The sequence below is a fragment of the Fundulus heteroclitus genome, chromosome 4 (assembly GCF_011125445.2).
Source record: "Fundulus heteroclitus isolate FHET01 chromosome 4, MU-UCD_Fhet_4.1, whole genome shotgun sequence".
NCBI lineage: Eukaryota > Metazoa > Chordata > Actinopteri > Cyprinodontiformes > Fundulidae > Fundulus > Fundulus heteroclitus.
The window spans coordinates 40,199,298-40,221,189 of record NC_046364.1 but is presented as its reverse complement, the minus strand read 5'-3'; the positions used below and the strand labels follow the sequence as shown (position 1 = coordinate 40,221,189).

General features: G+C 42.7%; 3 protein-coding genes and 1 long non-coding RNA gene across 6 annotated transcripts in view; 2 read left to right on the top strand and 2 right to left on the bottom strand.

The window, feature by feature from the left end:
- The window catches only part of urb2 (URB2 ribosome biogenesis homolog), a 46,426-nt gene extending 46,108 nt beyond the window's left edge, over positions 1 to 318 (bottom strand). The window contains exon 1 of one of the 3 annotated variants that reach the window (XM_036136560.1): positions 221 to 318. The gene's annotated coding sequence lies outside the window, so the exon portion shown is untranslated. Of the gene's footprint in view, positions 1 to 155 lie in introns of all 3 variants that reach the window. The other 2 variants (XM_036136561.1, XM_036136562.1) reach the window with 2 other exon arrangements.
- A 299-nt stretch (positions 319 to 617) lies between these two features.
- abcb10 (ATP-binding cassette, sub-family B (MDR/TAP), member 10) lies at positions 618 to 12,420 on the top strand. Its single transcript, XM_012880972.3, is given in 15 exon segments — positions 618 to 901; positions 903 to 1,059; positions 2,298 to 2,504; positions 3,663 to 3,865; positions 5,519 to 5,653; positions 5,730 to 5,876; positions 6,232 to 6,367; positions 6,470 to 6,565; positions 8,088 to 8,297; positions 9,095 to 9,174; positions 9,281 to 9,461; positions 10,589 to 10,632; positions 11,066 to 11,100; positions 11,271 to 11,329; positions 11,430 to 12,420. Coding segments are annotated over 15 exon segments (2,145 nt in total). The 5' UTR covers positions 618 to 640; the 3' UTR covers positions 11,624 to 12,420.
- A 1,972-nt stretch (positions 12,421 to 14,392) lies between these two features.
- LOC110366496 lies at positions 14,393 to 15,076 on the bottom strand. Its single transcript, XR_002426732.2, has 2 exons — positions 14,919 to 15,076; positions 14,393 to 14,848 (listed from the first exon to the last, which is right to left on the bottom strand). It is a non-coding gene; the product is annotated as an uncharacterized LOC110366496 (long non-coding RNA).
- A 3,241-nt stretch (positions 15,077 to 18,317) lies between these two features.
- acta1b (actin alpha 1, skeletal muscle b) lies at positions 18,318 to 21,658 on the top strand. The gene is made up of 7 exons (XM_012880982.3): positions 18,318 to 18,427; positions 19,197 to 19,333; positions 19,710 to 20,034; positions 20,295 to 20,456; positions 20,573 to 20,764; positions 20,869 to 21,050; positions 21,182 to 21,658. The coding sequence occupies exons 2-7, from the start codon at positions 19,205 to 19,207 to the stop codon at positions 21,323 to 21,325; spliced, it is 1,134 nt and encodes a 377-aa protein (XP_012736436.1). The 5' UTR covers positions 18,318 to 18,427; positions 19,197 to 19,204; the 3' UTR covers positions 21,326 to 21,658.
- Positions 21,659 to 21,892: the final 234 nt, after the last annotated feature.

The window sequence follows — 21,892 nt, the reverse complement described above, 5'->3', positions numbered from 1 at the left end:
AATTAAAATATAGCAATACATCCCAGTTGGAGTATTATCTAAATATCATAGAATCATCGCTAGAGCCACTGGAGAGCCTGTCCTTACTTTGTGCTGCACACGCTGCGCTCGATCGATCTGGGCTCGTTTAGTTCTGTCTGGGAAAGTTTTCTTACATCATCAACCTCGCCGAGGCGGAAGAATCGTGAGTTCCCGTAACCTGCGAGCCAAACAGGGTCACCTTTGTTGTTTCTGTTTCCAGCTCCGTCCAGGTGAATCTAGCGTCACCCTCTCGGTTCTCTCCCTGGGTGTCGGGCGGTTGTCGGCCCCCTGGCGGTGGCGCTCCAGGTGCCCGTCGGCGCAAATGATAGTGACAGGCGGCAGCGGGGTGTTGGGAGCTGGTCAGCGATAAGAGATAAACCGGGTTAAAGGCGGCTGTCAGGGGCTGATAAAGTCTACATCAACGGACTAAAACCCCACAATGTAGTGGCGACAAGAGGATTTGGAGTGCTGACCTGCCAGCTGGGACTGGAGCATGCTTCTCCGAGTGGACGCACTGAAGCAGAACCGCCTCGACGCTGTCAGTCACCGGGGGTCTGGATGTGACAACGCGCTGTTGCTTTGACTTTTGAACTCGGGTTTCTGGCTTATAGTTGGAACGATGCGGCTTTTGCTTCGCCTGTCGAACTGCACCGACAGGATGCACGTCTCTAAACTAAAGCTGGCCCAGTCCAGGCTGCTGTGCCTGGAGCACCGGGCGATCCTGTCGGCCGCCCACCGGAGGAGGAGGCAGTTCGCCGGCGCGAGGACCTCCGCATGTCCGCCGCCAGCCACTCGCGTCCTTTCGGTCTTGTCCTACAGTCCGCTGTCCACCGGGCTCTCTGTCCTCCGGGGACGGACTCCCATACACACGCCTGTTGCTTCTGGTCAGCTCCTCGGCGACCTCCTCGCCCGCACCTCCAGCCGAGGCCGCGAAGAGCCAGGCGGACGCGGACAGACGGCAGACGCCGACCAGCGTCCCCCTGGATGACGTTAAGAGGATTCTGGGTCTTGCTCACCCGGAGAGATGGAGGCTGGCAGGTAAACTGCAAAGAACAGTTTTTATTAAAAAAAAATAAATAAAAAAAGAAGAAGCTTCAATTACCCCAACATCATAGATTAATCGCAGTTTCCGGATAAAGCACATTGGCTCCTTTTATTACAGGGAGTTGTACTACAGGTGCTTTTTCCACGTATATATTTTTACCAGAAAAACAAACACAGATGAACAAAAACATAAAATCAACACACATCTGAACATCTAACAAACTTGGACTATTCAAAGTATTATGAGTAAAGTATTAAAAAAACAATCAAAATGCTTGCCATGTCACGCATTTATGGCGAGTGACGTCACCGGTTGTTAGTGAAAGGTGAGGTTTACTGGATCTCTCCGTTTCTCTTTGTATACGTCCACCAAACTGCCATTTGTTGATTTGATTTTTCTTTTTTCTATCATTCGGGTTTTAGATATTGCTTTCCCTCAAAACTTTTAGATATTTGCTTTTGTATTATTCACAAATACGATCAGAATGGGGGGAACTAAGTTGTTTGAGACCCTAAGCAGACATTTCTATCTATCTATCTATCTATCTATCTATCTATCTATCTATCTATCTATCTATCTATAAATAAATAGATATATAGAATGTTACTTCCATCAGTCATGACACATTATTTGTTAATTGCATTTATTAATTTAAATGTAGAGATATCGAGATGAGCGGGCAAAGTTAAATGGTGCATTTATTTCAAGTTATTTACATCCAGCTTGAAATGCTTTTTTTTTTTTTCAAGTTTGATGCAAGCAGCAGAAATCCCTAAATTAGCTTCGAATTATGACTAGGTTTACATAATTTTAAAGCAGTGAAGGTTTTATTAGGTGGTCTACAACAAGCGTTACTTGGAGGCCAGCGGAGAACCGCCCGCAGTTGCAAAGATTGGTTACAGGTCGGGTCGTCCCTCGTCTGCCTGCTTATACTGGAGAAAACAAGAGAATGTTAGTGTTTTTTCTTTGTTGGAGGTAATAGGAGGCCTGCATGTTGATTTCAGCGAGCCCTTATATTTTGCAGCTCCTGCAAAGTTCATTAAATTCTGTCCTTTTCAGCAATTATTTCTGTACATTTAGGATACTCAATTTTCAAAACTTAAAAAAATTAAATAAAAGTTTTATTGTTTTGCTTGATAACATCTTTAAATGATTAAAAATGACCTAGATTGTTTCATTTTTACTTTAAATGACATTTTTCTCTGCATGTTTTGGTTTCGTCCACCGCCAGGTGCCATTGGCTTCCTCACTGTCTCCAGTGGCGTGACCATGTCGGCTCCCTTCTTCCTGGGCAGAGTCATAGACACCATCTACTCCTCCGGGGCAGACACGGAGGCGATGACGGCCTCGCTGACCTCCCTGTGTCTCATGCTGACGGGAGTTTTTCTGTGTGGCGGCGCGGCCAACGCTGCCAGGGTCTACCTCATGCAGGCCTCAGGTGAGTCGAGTGTGGTGCATATAGTATCCGCCCACAGATGCATAATCTCTCACATAGGTATGACAGATTAAAAATCAAAACGTGACCGTGTCATCCATCCCTTCGAAACGTTTGGTAAAAAAAAAATGTGTTGCACTTTCTGTTTTATCAGTTTGCAGAGGATAGAAGGACAATGCAGCTTTAAAAAGCTTGCGGGGTTTCTCTTTTTGGAGATTGCCAACACCAACGATTTGCTCTCTGGTGAAGCTGTTTGGTGCACAGCCCTGTTTTATGGGGGTAATATGCTGCAGTCATTTCCAACCATCGTTCAGCAGCAGGGGCTTTCTGAAGGCGTGGCTGCTTGCCTGGCAAACACTGTTTGTGTGCAGATAAAACCAAGCGCAATATGATGTTTTATTGGAAGTCTTTGGCTGTTTATTTGAACCTTCTGAACCGTGAGTTGCATTGAATCCAAACTAGCAGTAATGTGGGCTGCAGTTTTTCATAGGTAGTCTTTGTTCAAAATGTTAATAAATATAACTAACTGCAGACCTAAGTTAGGGCTGTCCACCTAAACTATCCAACCGGGCGCGTACAGCGTAGACCAGAGAAGCAGATAAGGGGCATTGTGGAGATCCACACCATAGATGGGACAATCTATGTACAGTGACAAAAATATCCCTTGTTAAAAAAAGATATAGGAAGTCTTTTTTTTTTTTTTTTTTGGGAAACCTGGCCAGATGAGATCAAACTCTAATTATTGGCCTATCTGCAAAACACTGTGTTTGATCCAAAAGCGTCATGCTGTGGAGACACTTTTCTCCTGCCAGGACAGGAAAGGTGTTCTGAGTTGTTAGGAGGATAGAAGGAGCTAAATACAGGAAGAAAACCTGTCGTGTTCGGCAAAAGACTGGAGTCTGTGGTGGAGGTTCACCTTCCAGATCAAGAGCACAGATACTATTCTTCCAATCTCACTGAGTTTGAGCTATTCTGCATAGAGGAGGCACACATATCAGTTTCTAGATGTAGAAAACTGGTAGGGAGTTACCCCAAAATACATGCAGCTGTAGGTGCATTGAATTGTTTCGTGACTAAAATGTAAGAAAAGTTAAAATTGAATGAAGGATTTTCAAGGTGTCTAATAAATCTTAAATAATCTTTCTCCTCTTCTTATTCCAGGAAACCAGATAGTCCGTAACCTCCGATCCTCGGTCTTCTCCGCCATCCTCAAGCAAGAAGTGGGTTTTTTTGATAGGAACAGGACCGGAGAGCTGATCAACAGGCTGTCGGCGGACACGGCCATGGTGGGCCACTCGATCACAGACAACCTGTCGGACGGGCTGAGAGCCGTCGCTCAGGCCGTTGCCGGTGTCAGCATGATGGTGAGTACTGTCTCAGAGGTCCACCGGGATCACTCAGGAACAGCCTGGCAGCAAAACAGGCAGCATCAAGAATCTGGAAGTAGGTTATTAAAACCCTAAGATGGCCTTGAGAAGATGTTAGAGCAGGGAGAGACTTGTGTTGGTGGTATTTTGCACTGGATTTTGTATAAACATCTCACATCTGAATTCCTCACATTGAGGAAGTAGACGTCATTTTCTTGACATCTTTGCTCCTTTTCATTGTGTCCTTCCTGTATGAGCATGGGTAGTTTCCATCAATATGAGTAAATATAGATTTTGGTCCTGTTAGACTGGTTTACAGGAATGCCATTTATCTCTGAAAGGAAATGCTTAGCTTCTGGTTATTTCCTTTCACTCCCTGCTCTGCCTGCGTTACATTTCCTAGATAGTTTTTTTGGGTTGGTTTTGATTTCTTGGAAAGAAAAACCAGTTTGGGAACTTCTTCTATTTTGTTCAATTATCTTTTTTCGTTGGTGCGATTTATTTTTCTCCACATTAGAGTAAATTATTAAATACAAGGCATGCTCAATAAAAGGAATTCCTGAAACCATATATCAGTCGAGGACCGGTCCTTGTAAACAGCTGTCAGTTGTCAAAAAGATGATCAGTGCTCGTTTTATATTAGTGACCTTGAGTTTATTACACACTAAACCCAGCAACGGCGCTGCTTGTTCACTGATGTCATTTCAATCCAGGTCAGTTCACTTCTATAGCACCAATTCACAATAAATGTTATTTAATTTTGAGGGACCAATTAACCTAAAAGTAAAGCAAAGCTGGGCGATATGGACCAATAAAAATATCTCGATATATTTTTCTTTTCATAAAGTAATAAAAAGGCATCTGTGAATCAAAGCTTTATCTCAAATGTCTCACAGGCAATGTTTTTAACAAACAGCTGAAAAATAACCTACTGGAATACATAGAAGATGTAAAAATAACTGAAGAAACACTGTAGCTTAGAGTACTTGTGCTGTTAATTGTTAACAAATAGAAATATGCCGACAGGCCTGATTGTTGTTTCCTAACTGCATTTTTATTTTTTTATTTTTTTGCTTTAGTCCGTTTTATTTTGGTTCTGCTTTTGTTATTCCAAACCTATGGACCTGAGCTGCGCTTTAGGAAGGGCTCACCAGGGTTTAGGACCCCCACGGTTGTTGTTTTTTTTCTCTTTATTTGATTACTGAATAGATTTTTAACATGGGAGGTATTTATTTCCAAAGAAGAGTTGGCGCACATCTCATTTTTAATTTTTATACATCAGTTATATTGTATTTTACATTTTTTAGATGAGCCTCAAGCTTCAAATGCAGAATGTATTGCAGAAGATTTTCAAGGGAACCAGTCACCCTGAAGCTCGTGTATATTTACTTTCAATTTATTGCATTTATCATGCATGAAAGAAACTAGTGTGGGAGGGGCACTGAAATGGACTCTAGTTCAGGGGCCCACATCCTCTTGAAATCAGAGCCTATTCTTTATTTGAAAACGAATTAAACAGTATACAGTCACTACAATTAACAGCTAATTCACCTTTAATTTAAAGTATCTCACTTTAAGCCTGTATGCTGTAGTTTTTTTTTTTCCATCTTCATTAATTTCAGATCTTTCTTTTTTTTTTTCACCCTCTAGTTCTACGTCTCTCCCAATCTTGCGGGTTTTGTTTTGATGATCGTTCCTCCTCTGGCGGTCCTTGCTATCATCTATGGCCGATACCTTCGCTCCATCGCCAAGCGTACACAAGATGCACTCGCCCAAGCCACCCAGGTGAGCGGGCTGGCAGCCAAAGGTTGTTTCAGGTCATTTTTTGTTTTTTCAACCTCTAATGAAACTGTGCACACAGCTGGCAGAAGAGCGGATCAGCAACATCCGGACGGTCCGTGCCTTTGGTAAAGAGCTGTCGGAGGTCGACGTGTACACGCAGAAGACGGACGAGGTGCTCGCCCTGGCCAAGAAGGAGGCCTTCATCCGCGCCGGTTTCTTTGGAGTGGTGAGTGCGCGAGCGGCGGTGATGCAAATCCACAGTTAACCAATGAGCTGTTGCTCACCGGTTCCTGCTGTGTGGGCTTTCACAACATCAAACCACTGAATAAGCTTTAAAAAACAAAAAAAAGTCTTCTCTAACTGACATTTTATCAGGTGGGCTTTATCTCTTGGTCATTAAGCTAAGCGTGTGAGTTTCTGTTTTGTAAACTTTTATTAGTTGCTGCTTCCAAGAGAAGATCTGCGGGGTAAACTCTGTCTTTCAGGCAGTTATTTGTGTAATCAGATCTGTCAGGAAGTGTCTGTTGCACCAGATGCTGTTGTAATTAAATAAAAAAAAGTTAAATGTGTTTCTGTTGCAGACCGGTCTGAGCGGTAACCTCATGATCCTGTCGGTGCTCTACAAAGGTGGCCTCCTGATGGCCAGTCAGCACATGACTGTGGGAGAGCTCTCCTCGTTCCTCATGTACACCTTCTGGGTCGGCATCAGCATCGCAGGTAACGCCGTGTGTGCACTTTCATTTACATTGTTCGGCGAGCAGTGTTTGTGACTGATAATGGACTGATAATGGCGTTTTGTTGTTTGCGTCTGGTGTGCAGGTCTGAGCTCGTTCTACTCAGAGTTGATGAAGGGTTTCGGAGCCGGTGCCAGACTCTGGGAGCTGCTGGACAGAAAGCCTGAGTTTCCTTTAAATGGTTTGTACATCCTGCGCCCCCCACACGGTATTCCCTTAACTCTGTTATAAATATGTCATCTTTTATAAAGTCTGTTTTGGCTACTAAAACAAAAAGCAACATATTTGCATTTTAAAGAGTAGACCAGAATGTTAAGTGCCTTGCAAAAGTATTCAAACCCCTTGAACTTTTACTCATTTTGTCATGTCACAAAAGCAAGCTTCTATATATAGCTTAAGTTTTTATGCGATAGACAAAGTTTAAATGGTGTATATTTGTGAAGTAGAATGCAAATCAAAGTTTGAAGAGTGTGGCATGTATTCAGCCCTCCAGGGCGATTCTGTGTAGAAACACATTTTTCTGCTGTTACAGCTGCAGGTCTTTCTGGGGGATTTCACTGTATAGTTTCTGTGAACACCAGTTTTCAAGAGTTGCCACTGGTTGCCTGTCGGATTTAGCTCTGGACTTTGACTGGGCCATTGTTACACACAAATACACTTTGGTCTAATTCAGAGGTGTCGAAAGTGTGGCCTTGGGGCCATTTGCGGCCCCAAATTAATGTTATGATAATGTTATGTGGCTCCCGTCTTCTTAAATAGAAAATGTTCTGTAAAACACAGAGCATTTTCTTCTTTTGTTAGCCAAGTTTTTACTTTAATTTAAAATTAGACTTGGCCACCCAGTCGGTAACCTTGGCTAAATATAGCAAATATTTAGAGGACTGTTCTTAGTTTTACTATTGAGAATTGACAAAATTGTTTTCTAGAGCAACAAAGTGGAAAACATTTTTAAAAAGTTAGAAAACTCAAAGTCTATCTTTTATCAAAGCAAACATCTGAGACTCTTTTTTTTCTTTTTTTTCAGACCAACAATAAAGTATTTTCTTTGAATGATTAAAGTACTGAATATCACTTATTGCTTAAAAGGTACATAAAAAATAATTCACAACAAAGTTGTTTTGCGTTTTTTTTTTTTTTATTAAAAAGAGGAAACATTATGTTGGCTGAGTGCTTTCAGCTTGCTCATTTTGGCCCACAATGCAAAGGGTTTGGACACCACTGGTCTAAACTAGTCCACCGTAGGTCTGGTTGTGAACTGTGTATTTCGCATGCCAAAAGGCCAGAAAGGTGAATTTTGGTCTCATCTGACCAGAGCACTTCATGCTTACGTTTTATTGCATTTATTTATTTAAATTTTAATTTAAATATGTGCAGGTTAGCAACATTATAGCATAATATTAGCTGTGCCTCCTACATGATTTGAGGCCACCTGCAAACAGGACATTTGAGCTTAACACGGATTTGCTCCTCACTAAACAATCTCGATAAAATGAGTTGAAGTGTGTTTATAATGTAACGTTCATTAGGTATGAATACTTTTACAAGGTGATCATGTTACTAAAACTGAGGCCTGGGATTTTGTCATTTGTGGTTGGCTTTAAAGATACTTTGGGGGGGGGGACAACATTCAGCTTTTTGTGTTAAAACAAAAAGCTTCTCCTTTTAACTATATTCCACATTTTCCATTTTAACTTTGTTTACAGAGGGCCAGGTCCTTTCTCCAGATCAGCTGAAAGGCCAGCTTGAGTTCTGCGACGTCTCCTTTGCCTACCCGACCCGGAAGGAGGCTCCTATTTTCCAGAATCTGAATCTGCTGGTCCCGGCAGGAACCATAATGGCTGTGGTGGGACCCAGTGGGTCAGGGAAGTCCTCCCTTGTGTCTCTGCTGCTCAGGCTATATGACCCAGATGCCGGTAAGAGGAAATGAAGGCCCTTACATTCAGCCATTGTCTATTCCCGTTTATCTGGGCAGGGTTGTAGGGGGCTAGTAGCCACATCTCCACCCCTGGACAGATCGCCAGTCTGTGACAGAACAACATGCAGGCTAAGCTAACACTCATGTTTTTGAGCAATGGGAGGAAGCCTTAGTAGCCAGAGAGAACCAATGAGGAGAACAAACTCAGTGCAGAAAGACGCCAGACCAGTTTTGAACCCATAAGATAAGAGATAAGATAAGATAGTCTTTATTGATCTCACAATGGAGAAATTCACTCGTCACATCGGCTCATACAAGAAGGTGCAGAGTCGGGAAGGTGCATTCAGTTATATACAATGAATCTTCATCTATACAATGGATCAAAAAGAATACCAAAAAAAATACAAAAATGGGAATGGGCATATGATGTCTTATTTACATTCTTAGTGGTATATATATATATATATATATATATATATATATATATATATATATATATATATATATATATATATATATATATATATATATATATATATATATATATATATATATATATATATATATATATATATATATGTGCATACATTTGTACATACATACATGTGTACTGACTTATGTTCAGGTGTTGATAGCAGCAGAAGTCACTACATCAGGATTATTGCACGGGTTGTAGGACAGTGTATTAATTAGATTATTGCACATTACTTATTACATATGTGCTGATGAGTGAATTCAGGCCCGAACGTTTGATGGACGTTTTTTGCATCTCTAAGACAGACCTTCCTTCTCCAGGTACCATTTCTATCGACGGCCATGACATCAGGGATCTAAATCCCTACTGGCTCAGGAATCACATTGGGACTGTCAGCCAGGTAATTAAAGAACCGCTCGCTCCTTAACACCCGGCCAGAAAAGCAGCTTTGAAGGGTTCAGCCGTTAAAGGAGAATGCAGCAGTCTGCGTCGTGTCTCTCTTCCAGGAGCCCGTCTTGTTTTCCTGCTCCATCAGAGATAACATCGCGTACGGCGCCGCGGACCCGGGTGCGGTGACCGCCGAGGACGTCCACAACGCCGCCAGAGTGGCCAACGCCTACGGTTTCATCCAGTCCTTCCCCAAGGGCTTCGACACTGTGGTGGGAGAGAAAGGAGTGCTGCTGTCAGGTGAGGAACTGGAGCAGCAACATGAGAAATTACCGGGAACATAAAGTTTTACTTCATGAATCAGCCGCCAGCAGCAGGTTTTAAATCACTTTTTCACTTTCCTTTAAATCCCTCCGTAGCCCTCTACACTTACTATAGCAGCCCGGGTAAAGATGATGTGTTTAAAGGTCTGAAATAATTCTCCCTCTCTTTCACAGCTGTAGCGTAATGTTTCTCTGCAACATGTGGAACAATCCAACCTAAATTCAGTAATTCAGTAGAATAAAAGTGTTGATTTCTGAGCTGTTCCGCTCTTAAAACATTGGGTTTGAGTTGTTTCAAAATGAAAATGAACAGTTTTTCTTCATTTCATGTCCCTTATTGTAAACTCGCTTTGACTATCAGTTTCTGTAAATAAAGGCACAAAATATTTTTATTGGAATTTAAATGAAATGTTCGCAGTTGTTAATGTAATGACACAAGAACATTAGTTTAGCTTAAAAAAAGCCAAATATTCATGGTCTCTTCATTTCTTTGAGAGACACATTTAATAATAAACTCTAATTAATATATTTTTTTACAGTAGGCAATGTAAGTGTACAATAAAATATGATCCACCATACTGAAAACTGAAACATTTTTAAAACATTATTTAACATAAATAATTATCTTGCTGTCAAAAGGAGCAAGATCAGTTTATTGTTGAAACTATTATAGTGAATCTCATGTTAGGAAACATTATTTATTACAAACTCACCTTTGCCTCAGTTAATGGAACCCCTAAACGTATCTTGTAAAATAAATGCAGTTAAAGCATTTTTATAACGAATATTGGAGTTGATCCGAGTTAACAACCAAATGTGAATAATATTCATCGCCTGGGGGGTAAAAGTATAACTTGACAGAGGCCCCTTTCTCATGTTTGCTCTTCAACATTGGAAAGATCGGAAAACGTGTAAATTTTATTCGGAGGTTGATCTTCATATGTCAGAAAATAGCTAAAAGGATTTAAAATAGTGGTTTTGAGTGACTGAATTTGTGGATGTTTTAATTTTCTGGTGAAAATAAGAATAATGACATTAAACCTACCCAGGTAGTATTGTTAGGATGTAGCCTTTAATCACGGCTAGTCTGTGTCTTTATCTCAGGTGGTCAGAAGCAGAGGATAGCCATCGCCAGAGCTCTGCTTAAGGTAAATAAAAACATGTTGTTGTTTTTTTTTTTAACTATTAAAAATACTTCAGAGGAAACCACAGCTATATCTTCCCTTAGTTTATTGGGATTTCATGTGATAGACCAACACAAAGTACACCTAATACATAAGACAGGATAAAGGTGTGAAGAAGTTTACCAGGAAATAAAATAAGAATTTTTACCCCAACAACACCTTTTATGTATTAACTGAGATTTAAATGTCAACATGAAGTGGTCGACTGCTCTGGTTCCCTTTTTTTTTAGCGTAACTTTAGAAAAATAGCCAGAAAAAAATGGAATTTTGAAATGGAAGATGTGAAGTTGGTAGGGGACATACCCAAAAGGCTCGCTGCTCCAAGACATAATTTTACTTCTCCTGCCTGGATTTGTCATAGTCATGTTTTCTTTTTTCTTTTTTTTTTTTTTGACAGAACCCAAAGATCTTGCTGTTAGATGAGGCCACCAGGTAAAGTTGACTGATATTTCAGGGTTGTTTATCAGACCCTTTCAGTAGTTTCACTTTGGTGGCTTGGACCTGTGGTTTTACCTTTTACACCTGCAGCTTTAAAGCACTTCCTGTTTCACTCATTTCATTCACTTAAACTCTTAAGCATTAATTTATCTCCTTTCCTTCAGTGCCCTGGATGCTGAGAACGAGTTCCTTGTTCAGGAGGCTTTAGAGCGCCTCATGGAAGGTAGACCTTTCATTTATCCGTCACATCTCTTAACAAACCAGCGTCCAGCGCTCCTCTTTTTTTTTTCATTGTCATTTTTTTCCATTGTCTACATGAACAGGGAGGACGGTGGTGATCATCGCTCACCGCCTGTCCACCATCAAGAACGCCGACTCCGTCGCCGTGCTCGACCAGCAGCGGGTGGCCGAGTGCGGCCAGCCCACGCAGCTGCTGGGAAACAGGCAAGGACTGTTCAGGAAGCTAATGGAGAAACAGGCGTTCCTGCAGGAAGAGCAGCAGCGAGCGCTTCTCTGAGAGCGCCAGGCGGAGAAATCGGGGGACAAATGCGTGGCTCAACGATTTCCTGAGACTCCCTGTTCTGTGTCACAGCTGAGCAGATCGCATTTGGAGCGAAGCCAGGATTCAGTTGTTCCTGGAAGCTGTTTGAACCTGAGTACAGACACTTTTCTCGCTGGATCCCAGTGAACAGCCTCTGATTTCTAAAACCTGCTGTGAAACACTTTCTGTTATCACTTTATATTATTCAAAACGACATCTAAATCAGTCCAGTGTGAGCCAAAAACACCACTAAATGTATATGTATGTATTGGTGTCTGTATAGCAGATTATTTTAACACTTGAAGCTTTTTACTGTTATTTTTAGGCCCACTAATTGAATACATTCGGCTCGTTGAGGTTTTTACACTGTACTGAAGGTATTTTTGTCCAACAGGTGCTGATTGGAAAATGTTTAGAGGTTTTCTTAAAACTGTTTTGATCTACAAATAGTTTTCCCTGTAATGCGTTCAAAGTTCAGTTTGTTTCCCTCCTTTGGTTTGATCTGACTGCTATAAAGCTGCTCAAACCTGACCGTTTTTATGAAAGCAGATCAGGTCTGCAAAACATCATCAGAATCAGAGATGCTTTGTTCATCGTAGGCATCCCAGTCAGAGAGTAGTTGTATTAAAAACTGCATATTAACATCAGTCTGATCTGATGCTAATGTCTCTTCTGTCATCGCAACATCAATGTTAAAGCCTTTGGTTCTTTTTAAACTGGTCAAAAACCACTACACTGTGCACTGCAAACTAAATATTGTAGCTGGTAAAGAATGCTGGAGTTAAAAATGATTTGTTTTCTTCAGAAGATATTTAAAGGGAGAGTCTGGATTAAACCGCCCCCCTCTAACGAGGCCTCGCCGGCAGGTCTATAAGCTTGGTTCTCCACACTACTCCAGACATTTTGAAATGAGAAAGCTTCCTGGGTGGGAAGCAAAACATCTTCAGCTTCAAAACAGAAGTCCTGTTTGTTTTTTTTAACCTTTTTTTTTTTTTTTGGATTGATCATAATTTGGATGACTGAGAATCTTCATCATCTTCATATTTTTTTTTTTTTTTGTTTAAACTAGCGATACATGACAGCTATTTGAACAGCTCATAAGAAAGATTGACTTGGACACTGAGAAGGAATGTTGTTAATTTTGTCTATCAGTTAGTGGTTTTGTAAATGTGGAGTCGTCTAATATTTATTTGTTTGTGTTTATAGACTGCATGGCAGCAGACACTGGGTTCAGCTATTTTTTAATTTTTTTTATTGACCATTTTCTTCTTAATTTGATCCTCGTTCAGATTACACTTTTCTGTAATTGTGTCAAATCACTCTAAAATGCATCAATCTTTTTAACTTGATGTTTGGGCTCCTTTTTTTTGTATTTAGTGAAGGTTAAAAAGAAGGTTAATGAAAGCTGAATTTGTAAACTGACTCACTCCAGGTTAGAATAAATGCTCAGCCTTATCTGTTTAAGCGTAGGATGGATACCTGTGACAGAAAGTACAAATGTGGTCATTTTTTTATGGTTTAATACGAAGCTGTATAGATATGATCTAAATTATATCCATATTTTATAAACTATGAAGATAAATAAAGTGAAATATTTTAGTCAATCTTATTTAATGAAATGTTTATATTTGTTTTTGATATGTCTTTCTTTATTATTATTCTTTATTTTCTGGCCCAATGTGTCAGAATCTATAAATGGCTGTCGGAGAAATGCCTTCTCCACTTTTCCGCAGAACGCCTCAGAAAGAAGAGCGGGATGTGGAGTTTATCAGGCCCCCGCCAGGTGGCGCCACTTTCTTTCTACACTGAGCTTATGTGGTCTGATGACTCCCAGGAGCAGCGTTGATTTACTCCATCATGCCAAAATAAAACCTGATGGAAGTGGCAGGAGCGACGTGCATTCAGACTTGGGAGCTTCCCAACAATTAGAGCTGGAATGAGACTAAAGACTAAAGACCCAAACTACCTGCGTTGCAAAAAGTGCCCCTGCTTTCCAGTTCATTCATTTTGCCATGTTGCAACCAGTATCTTTTATCTACTTTGTTGGGTACTGTTTAATATGACAAACTAACACAAAGTTATATTGAAGGAGTAGGAGAAAGATATGTGGTTTTTAAACCTAAAATAATATTTGTCCTCAAAGTAAACAAAGCGCTCTGTCAGATAAGTCCAAAATTTAACTTTGTGGCCTGCAGGCAACCTGAAAATGTCTGGAGGAAAACAAACTCCGCACATCACACTGAACACTTCAGGTTTTTACTTCTTAGATTTGTTTTTATCATGTATCAACAGTTATGCACTATTTTGTGTCCGTCTTTTCCACACAACCCCAATTAAAAAAAAAAAACACCCAAGTGTCCTTCTGTAATGTGACAAAATGTGAAAAAAAATCCAGTTGTGTAAATACTTCAAGACACAGCGTGCCTGCAGAATAATATTAAAGAATTTAAATTCAAGGACTCGTAATATTTGAGTTTAGATCAGTTTTACCATCCTCCTTTCAATTATCTAAACTTTATCACTTTTTCCCAGCTGCTTTCTCACTGAAAAAAAACATCTATGGGCTGCGTTGGTCCTTGTCACAGTTTGGCACGTCAGTACATTTCAGTCCTACGTTTTCTTTGGCCTGTTCGTTTACAACTCATTAAGAGTCAGGCAGAGGGTTCTCCAGCTCTGACTGAGAATCAGGTCGCTACACATAATCCTGCCTCCATGCAGTCACAACCAGGCTGACATGTTGACACCTCTCTTCCTCAAACAGCTTTTATTTATAAAGTGAGAACATAAAGACAAGGAAACCCAAACGGGTCATGCCAGACACAAAAGTAGAGCAGTGTGTTTAAATGTATGGGAGACCCGCTTCACGTCTACATTTCAGCACTTTCACACCAGTCTGTCTGTCTGCTGGTTTGTACCACACAAACATCCTGCATGTACCCGGGAGGTCGTTGAACACTCTGTGGTCAAATTATACAGTTTCTCAATCTGAATTCATAAAATAATAGCAAAGAGGTGCTGAAGTCACTTTTTTTCCTGCCAAAAATAATAAACACATCAAAAGATGACTGTCAAAAAAGAGATTTCTCTTTAAAAAAAAAAAAGAAAAAGAGAGAAGTCCACTGCAGCTACGGTACTGTAAGAGACTCCGGACGCACTCCACCTTAAGGTTCTCCAGAGTCCCTCCTGAAACATTCAGCCAATCTGTGAGAATATAAACAGGATAGTTAGTCATTAAACATGCGCTTACAACCTCCCCCCTGAGAAAAATCACTTTGTATCAGCAATCCCTGAAACCTCTCTCCATCGTCCTGCTAAAACGGCCTTAAAGCAGCAAGCTGAAGTCATGCTCTCGGCCACCTGCTGCGCACACTTGTCCACCTTCCTCTTTCTCCACAGAGTGCCTGGCTTTCTTCCTCCCCCACCACGGCCCCTCTGACCTCAGCCCTCCCCTCGACCGTTGCCTCCTTCCCCGACAACTGCCAGCCCCTTTACATTTTAGGTGTTTCTCTGGCCCTCGGGTTCAGAATGGCTCACAACAAGTGCATAAAAGTAGCTCAGCCTCTCGCCCTGCAGCCTCTCAAAGCCCCCCCCCCCTCCCATACAAACACACATTCCCTAATCCATGCGGTGGTCCAATGGAGGCCTCGCCAATTTAGCGCTCATCCACCAGCATTTGGAGGTTTTATCACCTCTTTCTGCTCCCATATACAGTATTGCAAAACAAAAAGTATTAGCACCCATACAGATCTCTTCTGTTTTTGCTTAAAATCGTTTTAACATCAATCCAAGATATCCTGGTGAACTGGTAATTAAAAGTAATCCCTACTCTTCTTAAACCACGACTTAACTTTGATTACCTCACGTTTTGAAAAGCTTAGTTTAATTTGACTAACCACAAACAGGATTCAGACTCGTAGGATCAGTTAGAAGTCTGTTTGGCAGCAAGAAATAGGCCATAGGATCTTAAAAAGCAACATGTCATACCCTGAGCACAGACTAGATGAGAAACTGTCCTTGATATAAAGTATATTTGTTTGAAAAGGGCCAGAGAGCCATTTCTCCATGTCATTTGGTTATATTTATCATGTCTCGTTTATTTGTATGGTTCTGATCTGTGTGGCTGCTGTCTTGGCTAGGGCTCCCTTGTAAAAGAAATTTCAGATCTCAATAGTAAATGGACTGGACTTGTGCAGCGCTTTTGCTTTTGTCATACTGACCACTCAAAACACTTTATGACCACATTCAACCAGTCACACTCCCACATCCATGCCCCAGCACACAGATTGATGGGCAACTTGGTGTTAAGTGCCTTGCCCAGGGGCACATTGACGTGAGACAAGGGGAGGCTGCAATCAAACCCATATTCTTCCAATTGCCAGACGATTGCTCTACCCACTGATCCAAAGGTGCTTCCTGGTTAGCTTCACCAATGGAGAAACCATAGGTCACCTTCCTGGACAACCAAAACGGGGCGTGGCGTTGGCCCCTCAGTCCTCAACACGGCCGTCCCGGGTTCAATTCCCTGCCTGTGGACCATTGCTGCATGTCTTCCCCCCGCGCTCTCTCAACCCCATTTCCTGTCAGCTTACTGTCAAATAAAGGCCACTAGTGTAAATAAATAAAACAACCGTGCCTCTGAAATGCTAAGTTATGACAAAAAAAAAAAAAAAACAGCCAAAGGTAATTGGTGGAGTGGGGCAGATACTATTTTCCCTGCACTGGAAATGAAACCTACCAAAAAGCAGTTTTGGTTTTGTGTGATTGGAAGTGCAAAGACATTATTCATAAGCTGAAGGGCCAGTCGGTGCAGCTGATCAAGCAGACGGTGGATGATGAATGGGGAAAATGTCAATGTTTGGTGTGGTATTGTACATCTATTAGGAGAATCCGGGTTGTAAAAAGTTACTATTTCTTTGCTTCTTCTTGTAGCAAAAATTAGACATACATAGTTTTTTTAACAGTTGTTTAATTTGTGGGTTAGTCTACCTTTAAAAGAAACACATTTATTAATGAGTATTGCAATACTCCATGTCCAAAGCTATCTAGCTGTCTTTGGAGTTGCTGGATGACTATGAATGAAGTCAGTATGTTAATCTTTAGTTCAGGAGCAGGGCCCAGACTCAACCAATCCTATAATTACTGAGCAGCCTAACTATTCTCAGCTCACCTAACCTTCACATTCTGTTACATTCTTTCAACCCCACCCTCCCTTACCCTCAAAGACTTCTCACCTCATCCCTCTTCCTCCTCATCATCCCATACCCTTATCCCTCTTCGTCCTATCGTCCTCATCCCTGCCTCCTCATTTTTTATCCTCTTTGTCATAGGTTTCCTCTGGGGCCTCAAGAAAGCCAGATCCAGAAGATTGCACCCCCACACCGAGTCTCATCCTACCAAACCTTCAACCAAGTCTTCCCAGCTGACCAAATCCTCACTTCCCATTCATCCATCCATTGCTAGTGGATCATGCATTGTTCTTTGCTCTCCACCACCTCTCCGTGCTGCTCCTCTTCCACACCTCAATGCCTTTGAACATGGAGCCAACTTTGCAGCTCCTTCTCCCCGCATGCTGCAAAACGCACAAACAAGCATGCACACACATGCACAGAGTCTCCACATTTGTCTCTCTCTTTTTCTCTATCTATCTGACACACATGTACCAGCTCCACCACCACCACCACCACCACCTCCAGCAGAGTTATAATTACTCTGACTGCTGCTGCTGCAGTGACAGAGCAGAGTGTAGGCCCTGCAAGCAGATAAGGTTTCAGCTGTTGGCTGTTCCGACTCAGCCTGAGCTGTGTGAACAGGGAGCCATGTGCTCTGCAAAACATCATGCTTTGAATGAAATTCGAAGGAGAAAGTGCACAACAATGTTGCTGACACGTGCTTATTTTGTCTTGCAGGAGGAAATGTGTGCACATTAACCTTCGGTGCAGTGAAAGTTGCAAATTAGCTGCACCTAGAATATGTGATTTTATAATCATTTGATTATAAAGTTTTCTGATTGAAAAGGGGTTAGATTATGCACTACGTAAAAACAGTATATAAAATAGAAGTAGTGAGATTATGAAATAAGTTACTAACAGTCTGCTGAAGATGATTTCCCTAAATGTAATGACGATAATAATGAGGCTGATTTTAGCTCTGGTGTAAAAGTCTTTATCAAATTGATTTCTATGAATCTATCAACTACCACCAAAGGATCATTACTGGGGCCATCCCTGCAGGACCTGGGCCCGGCCTCTGATCTCTGCGGCCTAAATTTGTTCACACGAGGAAAGCGTTTTCCCATTTTAAGGCTGGATGAGGCCTACTAGCAGCAAATCTATAACCCTGCTTGGCAGCAACTGGCGTCTCCCCTAGAAACCCCCCCGGTGGCCCGCGGCAGCTCCTTTTACGGCCGTCTAGGTGGGCCTGCGGGGCTTGAAGGGAGGTCAAAGCGACAGGTCCATGTATGGAGCGCGCACTCTGCTCGCTGGGGGCGCACAGCGTCACTCCCAGTCCCCATCAATGAGAGCCTGATGGATGAAGCCCCCGCCCCCAGACCCCCAGTGTCCCCACAACCCACCGACCCCACCCACCCCACCCCACCCACTCCTGCTGTCTGTGCCTAGCAGCATCCTAATATGGCCGAGGGCCGGGATGGGGGCCAGTGCTGAGCTTTGTGAATGGTGGAAGGTGGGTATATAAAGTGGACGGGCAACGGCCAGGACTCCAGCTGGTTCAGCAGCAGCACTGGTTGGGTCGTTCTCTCCGAGCCGCAGACAAACACCTAAGGTAAGACCCCTGCGAGGACCTACCGCTTCTTATCCAGGTTGGAGCAGCAGACTAGGCCTTAGATAGCCGGTGAAGCATCCTAGATGGGGTAAAGGGCCGTGGACGCAAGGCCTATAGGACCAGATAGAGCTGACGGATGATATGGACCAGTTTGTAAAATACACAAGATGAGGAAGAATGATCACAGACTTAGAAACCGAGAATGCAAAACTAACCCTAAACTTTAATTGGCATCGATTAAACACAAGTTTATAGGCAGGCTTACTAATTTCCTCACTGTTGTTTGAGGAAATAGGTTTGTAACATGATTAGAAATCCTGACACAAGGCAGATTTTGATTTAGACTTGAAAGGTAAAATTGCCAGCCAAAAGTGATGTGCAGTGATATAATTGGGACATCTAACATCCACATTGTAGCCTAAAATCTGCTCAGATGTACAGTTTGGGATTTGTTTATTAAGTCTGATCAAATTCCAACAGTTTTATTTTGAAGAAACCTGTAGTGAGTTTCACAGTAAAGCATATGGTGCTGTTCGGCACACGCGCATGTTGCGCAAGAGAGTGATCAAGCTCCTGATTTTTGTCAAATCTTAGAATAATGTTTAATACCTTAGATATCAAATTAACATAGCTGATTTAATCTTTTTTAAAAAGTACGTTTCACAGATATTTTGTATGAATTCAACACATTTTACCACATGGTGAGGTGATTCTGTGCGCTCAGATCTTTCTGCTTCTCCCCCTCCACGCCCCCCTCTCTCTGTGACAGAAGCCAACATGTGTGACGACGATGAGACTACCGCTCTCGTGTGCGACAACGGCTCCGGCCTGGTGAAGGCTGGCTTCGCCGGAGACGATGCCCCCAGGGCCGTGTTCCCCTCCATCGTCGGCCGCCCTCGTCACCAGGTAACCAGCGAAGAGAAACCTCAGAATTGTTACACTCTAAAACAAACCAATAGTAATTCATTGCATACTCGGCATAATTATGACACCTGAGCTGGTTTTATACTTAAAATACAAAAATTGGCAAAATTCCTTAACAGATATGTCCGACTGGAATAACTGAAGCAACATCTTTAATTTTAGTGTCTTACGGTGAGCCGTGTAACTGTGGCTCTGCCTCATTAGACTAAATTTGTCACAGGTGCTGTGACGCATACCGTTATTTGGCACGTTTATGCAATGATCACTATGTGCGGCCAGTCTGGTTTCACAAAGGTCATACCTCTTCATCCACACCCATGGATAACCTTCTCTTTTCCTCCACTTATCCCTCCTCCAGGGTGTCATGGTCGGTATGGGTCAGAAGGACTCCTACGTCGGCGACGAGGCCCAGAGCAAGAGGGGTATCCTGACTCTGAAGTACCCCATTGAGCACGGCATCATCACCAACTGGGACGACATGGAGAAGATCTGGCACCACACCTTCTACAACGAGCTGAGAGTGGCCCCCGAGGAGCACCCAACCCTGCTCACTGAGGCCCCCTTGAACCCCAAGGCCAACAGGGAGAAGATGACCCAGATCATGTTTGAGACCTTCAACGTCCCCGCCATGTATGTGGCCATCCAGGCTGTGCTGTCCCTGTACGCTTCCGGCCGTACCACCGGTGAGAACCACAACTGCAAACAGCAGCAACTCCTCCCAAAGATGCAGACACACAGCTCAGCAACAGCACTATCCGTAGCTTTTCAGTATATTAAAAATAATAATAATAATAATAATTTTACGCACAGCTTTTACGCACAGCATTTGATGGCGTATTTGCGCACTTACACAGTCGCAGCCTGACACGTCATGTTCCACACAGTTTTAGGATTTATTTATTTAGGATCACTTTACGAAACCCATCATCGTGCCTCTTCTCAGGTATTGTGCTGGATGCTGGCGATGGTGTGACCCACAACGTCCCAGTCTATGAGGGTTACGCCCTGCCCCACGCCATCATGCGTCTGGACCTGGCTGGTCGCGATCTGACCGACTACCTGATGAAGATCCTGACTGAGCGTGGCTACTCTTTCGTGACCACCGGTGAGACACTCGCTTATATGCGGCCAAAAATCTGATATGGAGCAGTAAAGGCTCTCACGGCAATTACTGACAGTCGCGCTCTCTGAATGATAACTCCCTAATTTGCGCACCTGCAGCTGAGCGTGAGATCGTGCGCGACATCAAGGAGAAGTTGTGCTATGTGGCTCTGGACTTCGAGAACGAGATGGCCACCGCCGCCTCCTCCTCCTCCCTGGAGAAGAGCTACGAGCTTCCCGACGGTCAGGTCATCACCATCGGTAACGAGAGGTTCCGTTGCCCCGAGACCCTCTTCCAGCCTTCCTTCATCGGTACTTAACATATTCTGTTTTTTTTTTTGTTTTGTTTTTTGTCTTAAAATTGCAACTGTGTGTCCACACAAGTCCTCCTAACACTTGCGCTCTCACCTGACCAGGAATGGAGTCTGCTGGCATCCATGAGACTGCCTACAACAGCATCATGAAGTGCGACATTGACATCCGCAAGGATCTGTACGCCAACAACGTGCTCTCCGGCGGTACCACCATGTACCCTGGTATTGCTGACCGTATGCAGAAGGAGATCACCGCCCTGGCCCCCAGCACCATGAAGATCAAGGTAAACAAACTTCTCTAGGATATGCAAACTAGACTAAAACCTTTTACGCACAAAAAAAAAAAACGCAATTCCACACCAGGTTCTTAATTGAAACCCTCTTTATTAAACACCTGCCTCCTCCTTCTCTCTAGATCATTGCTCCTCCCGAGAGGAAGTACTCCGTCTGGATCGGTGGCTCCATCCTGGCTTCCCTGTCCACCTTCCAGCAGATGTGGATCTCCAAGCAGGAGTACGACGAGGCCGGCCCCAGCATTGTCCACAGGAAGTGCTTCTAAATCCTCAATCTTCATCACCAGCTTCTCCATCACCACCAGCCACTGGGAGAACGAGCAAGGAGGAGGGAAAGGCTCTGCGGCACAGCAACACTCTGCTGTCAATGGACTGTCTGTCTGCGCCGTTGACATCCATATGCAATTTAAATTGTTTTAAAATCTGCATAGCTGTTTGTTGTCTGTGTTGCACGGAGAAAGGCTGTGAAAACAACCACTGAACCATGCATACACCAAAAAAACTTTAATAAAAAAAAAATAACAACTACATGTTGCCCAACACATGTGAATGTAAGTGTATATACATATTGATAATTTATTAAAGTCCATTATTTGGTATTTTTGCCCCTGGCCTTGGTTTTCTCTTAAAGAGGAGGGTGGAAAACTAAACACGGCGGCATCATCTAAAGGAAAACCTTTAGAAATGTTGCTAAAATAAATTAGCACCTCGGGATTTTCCTCAAAACAATCTAAAAAGACACCAGCAGCTTAACCATTGGGGGTTCCTTAATGTTGTGTTCCACCTGAGATCCTAACACAATATTTTAAAGAATGCCGCAAAAAGATTTAAAA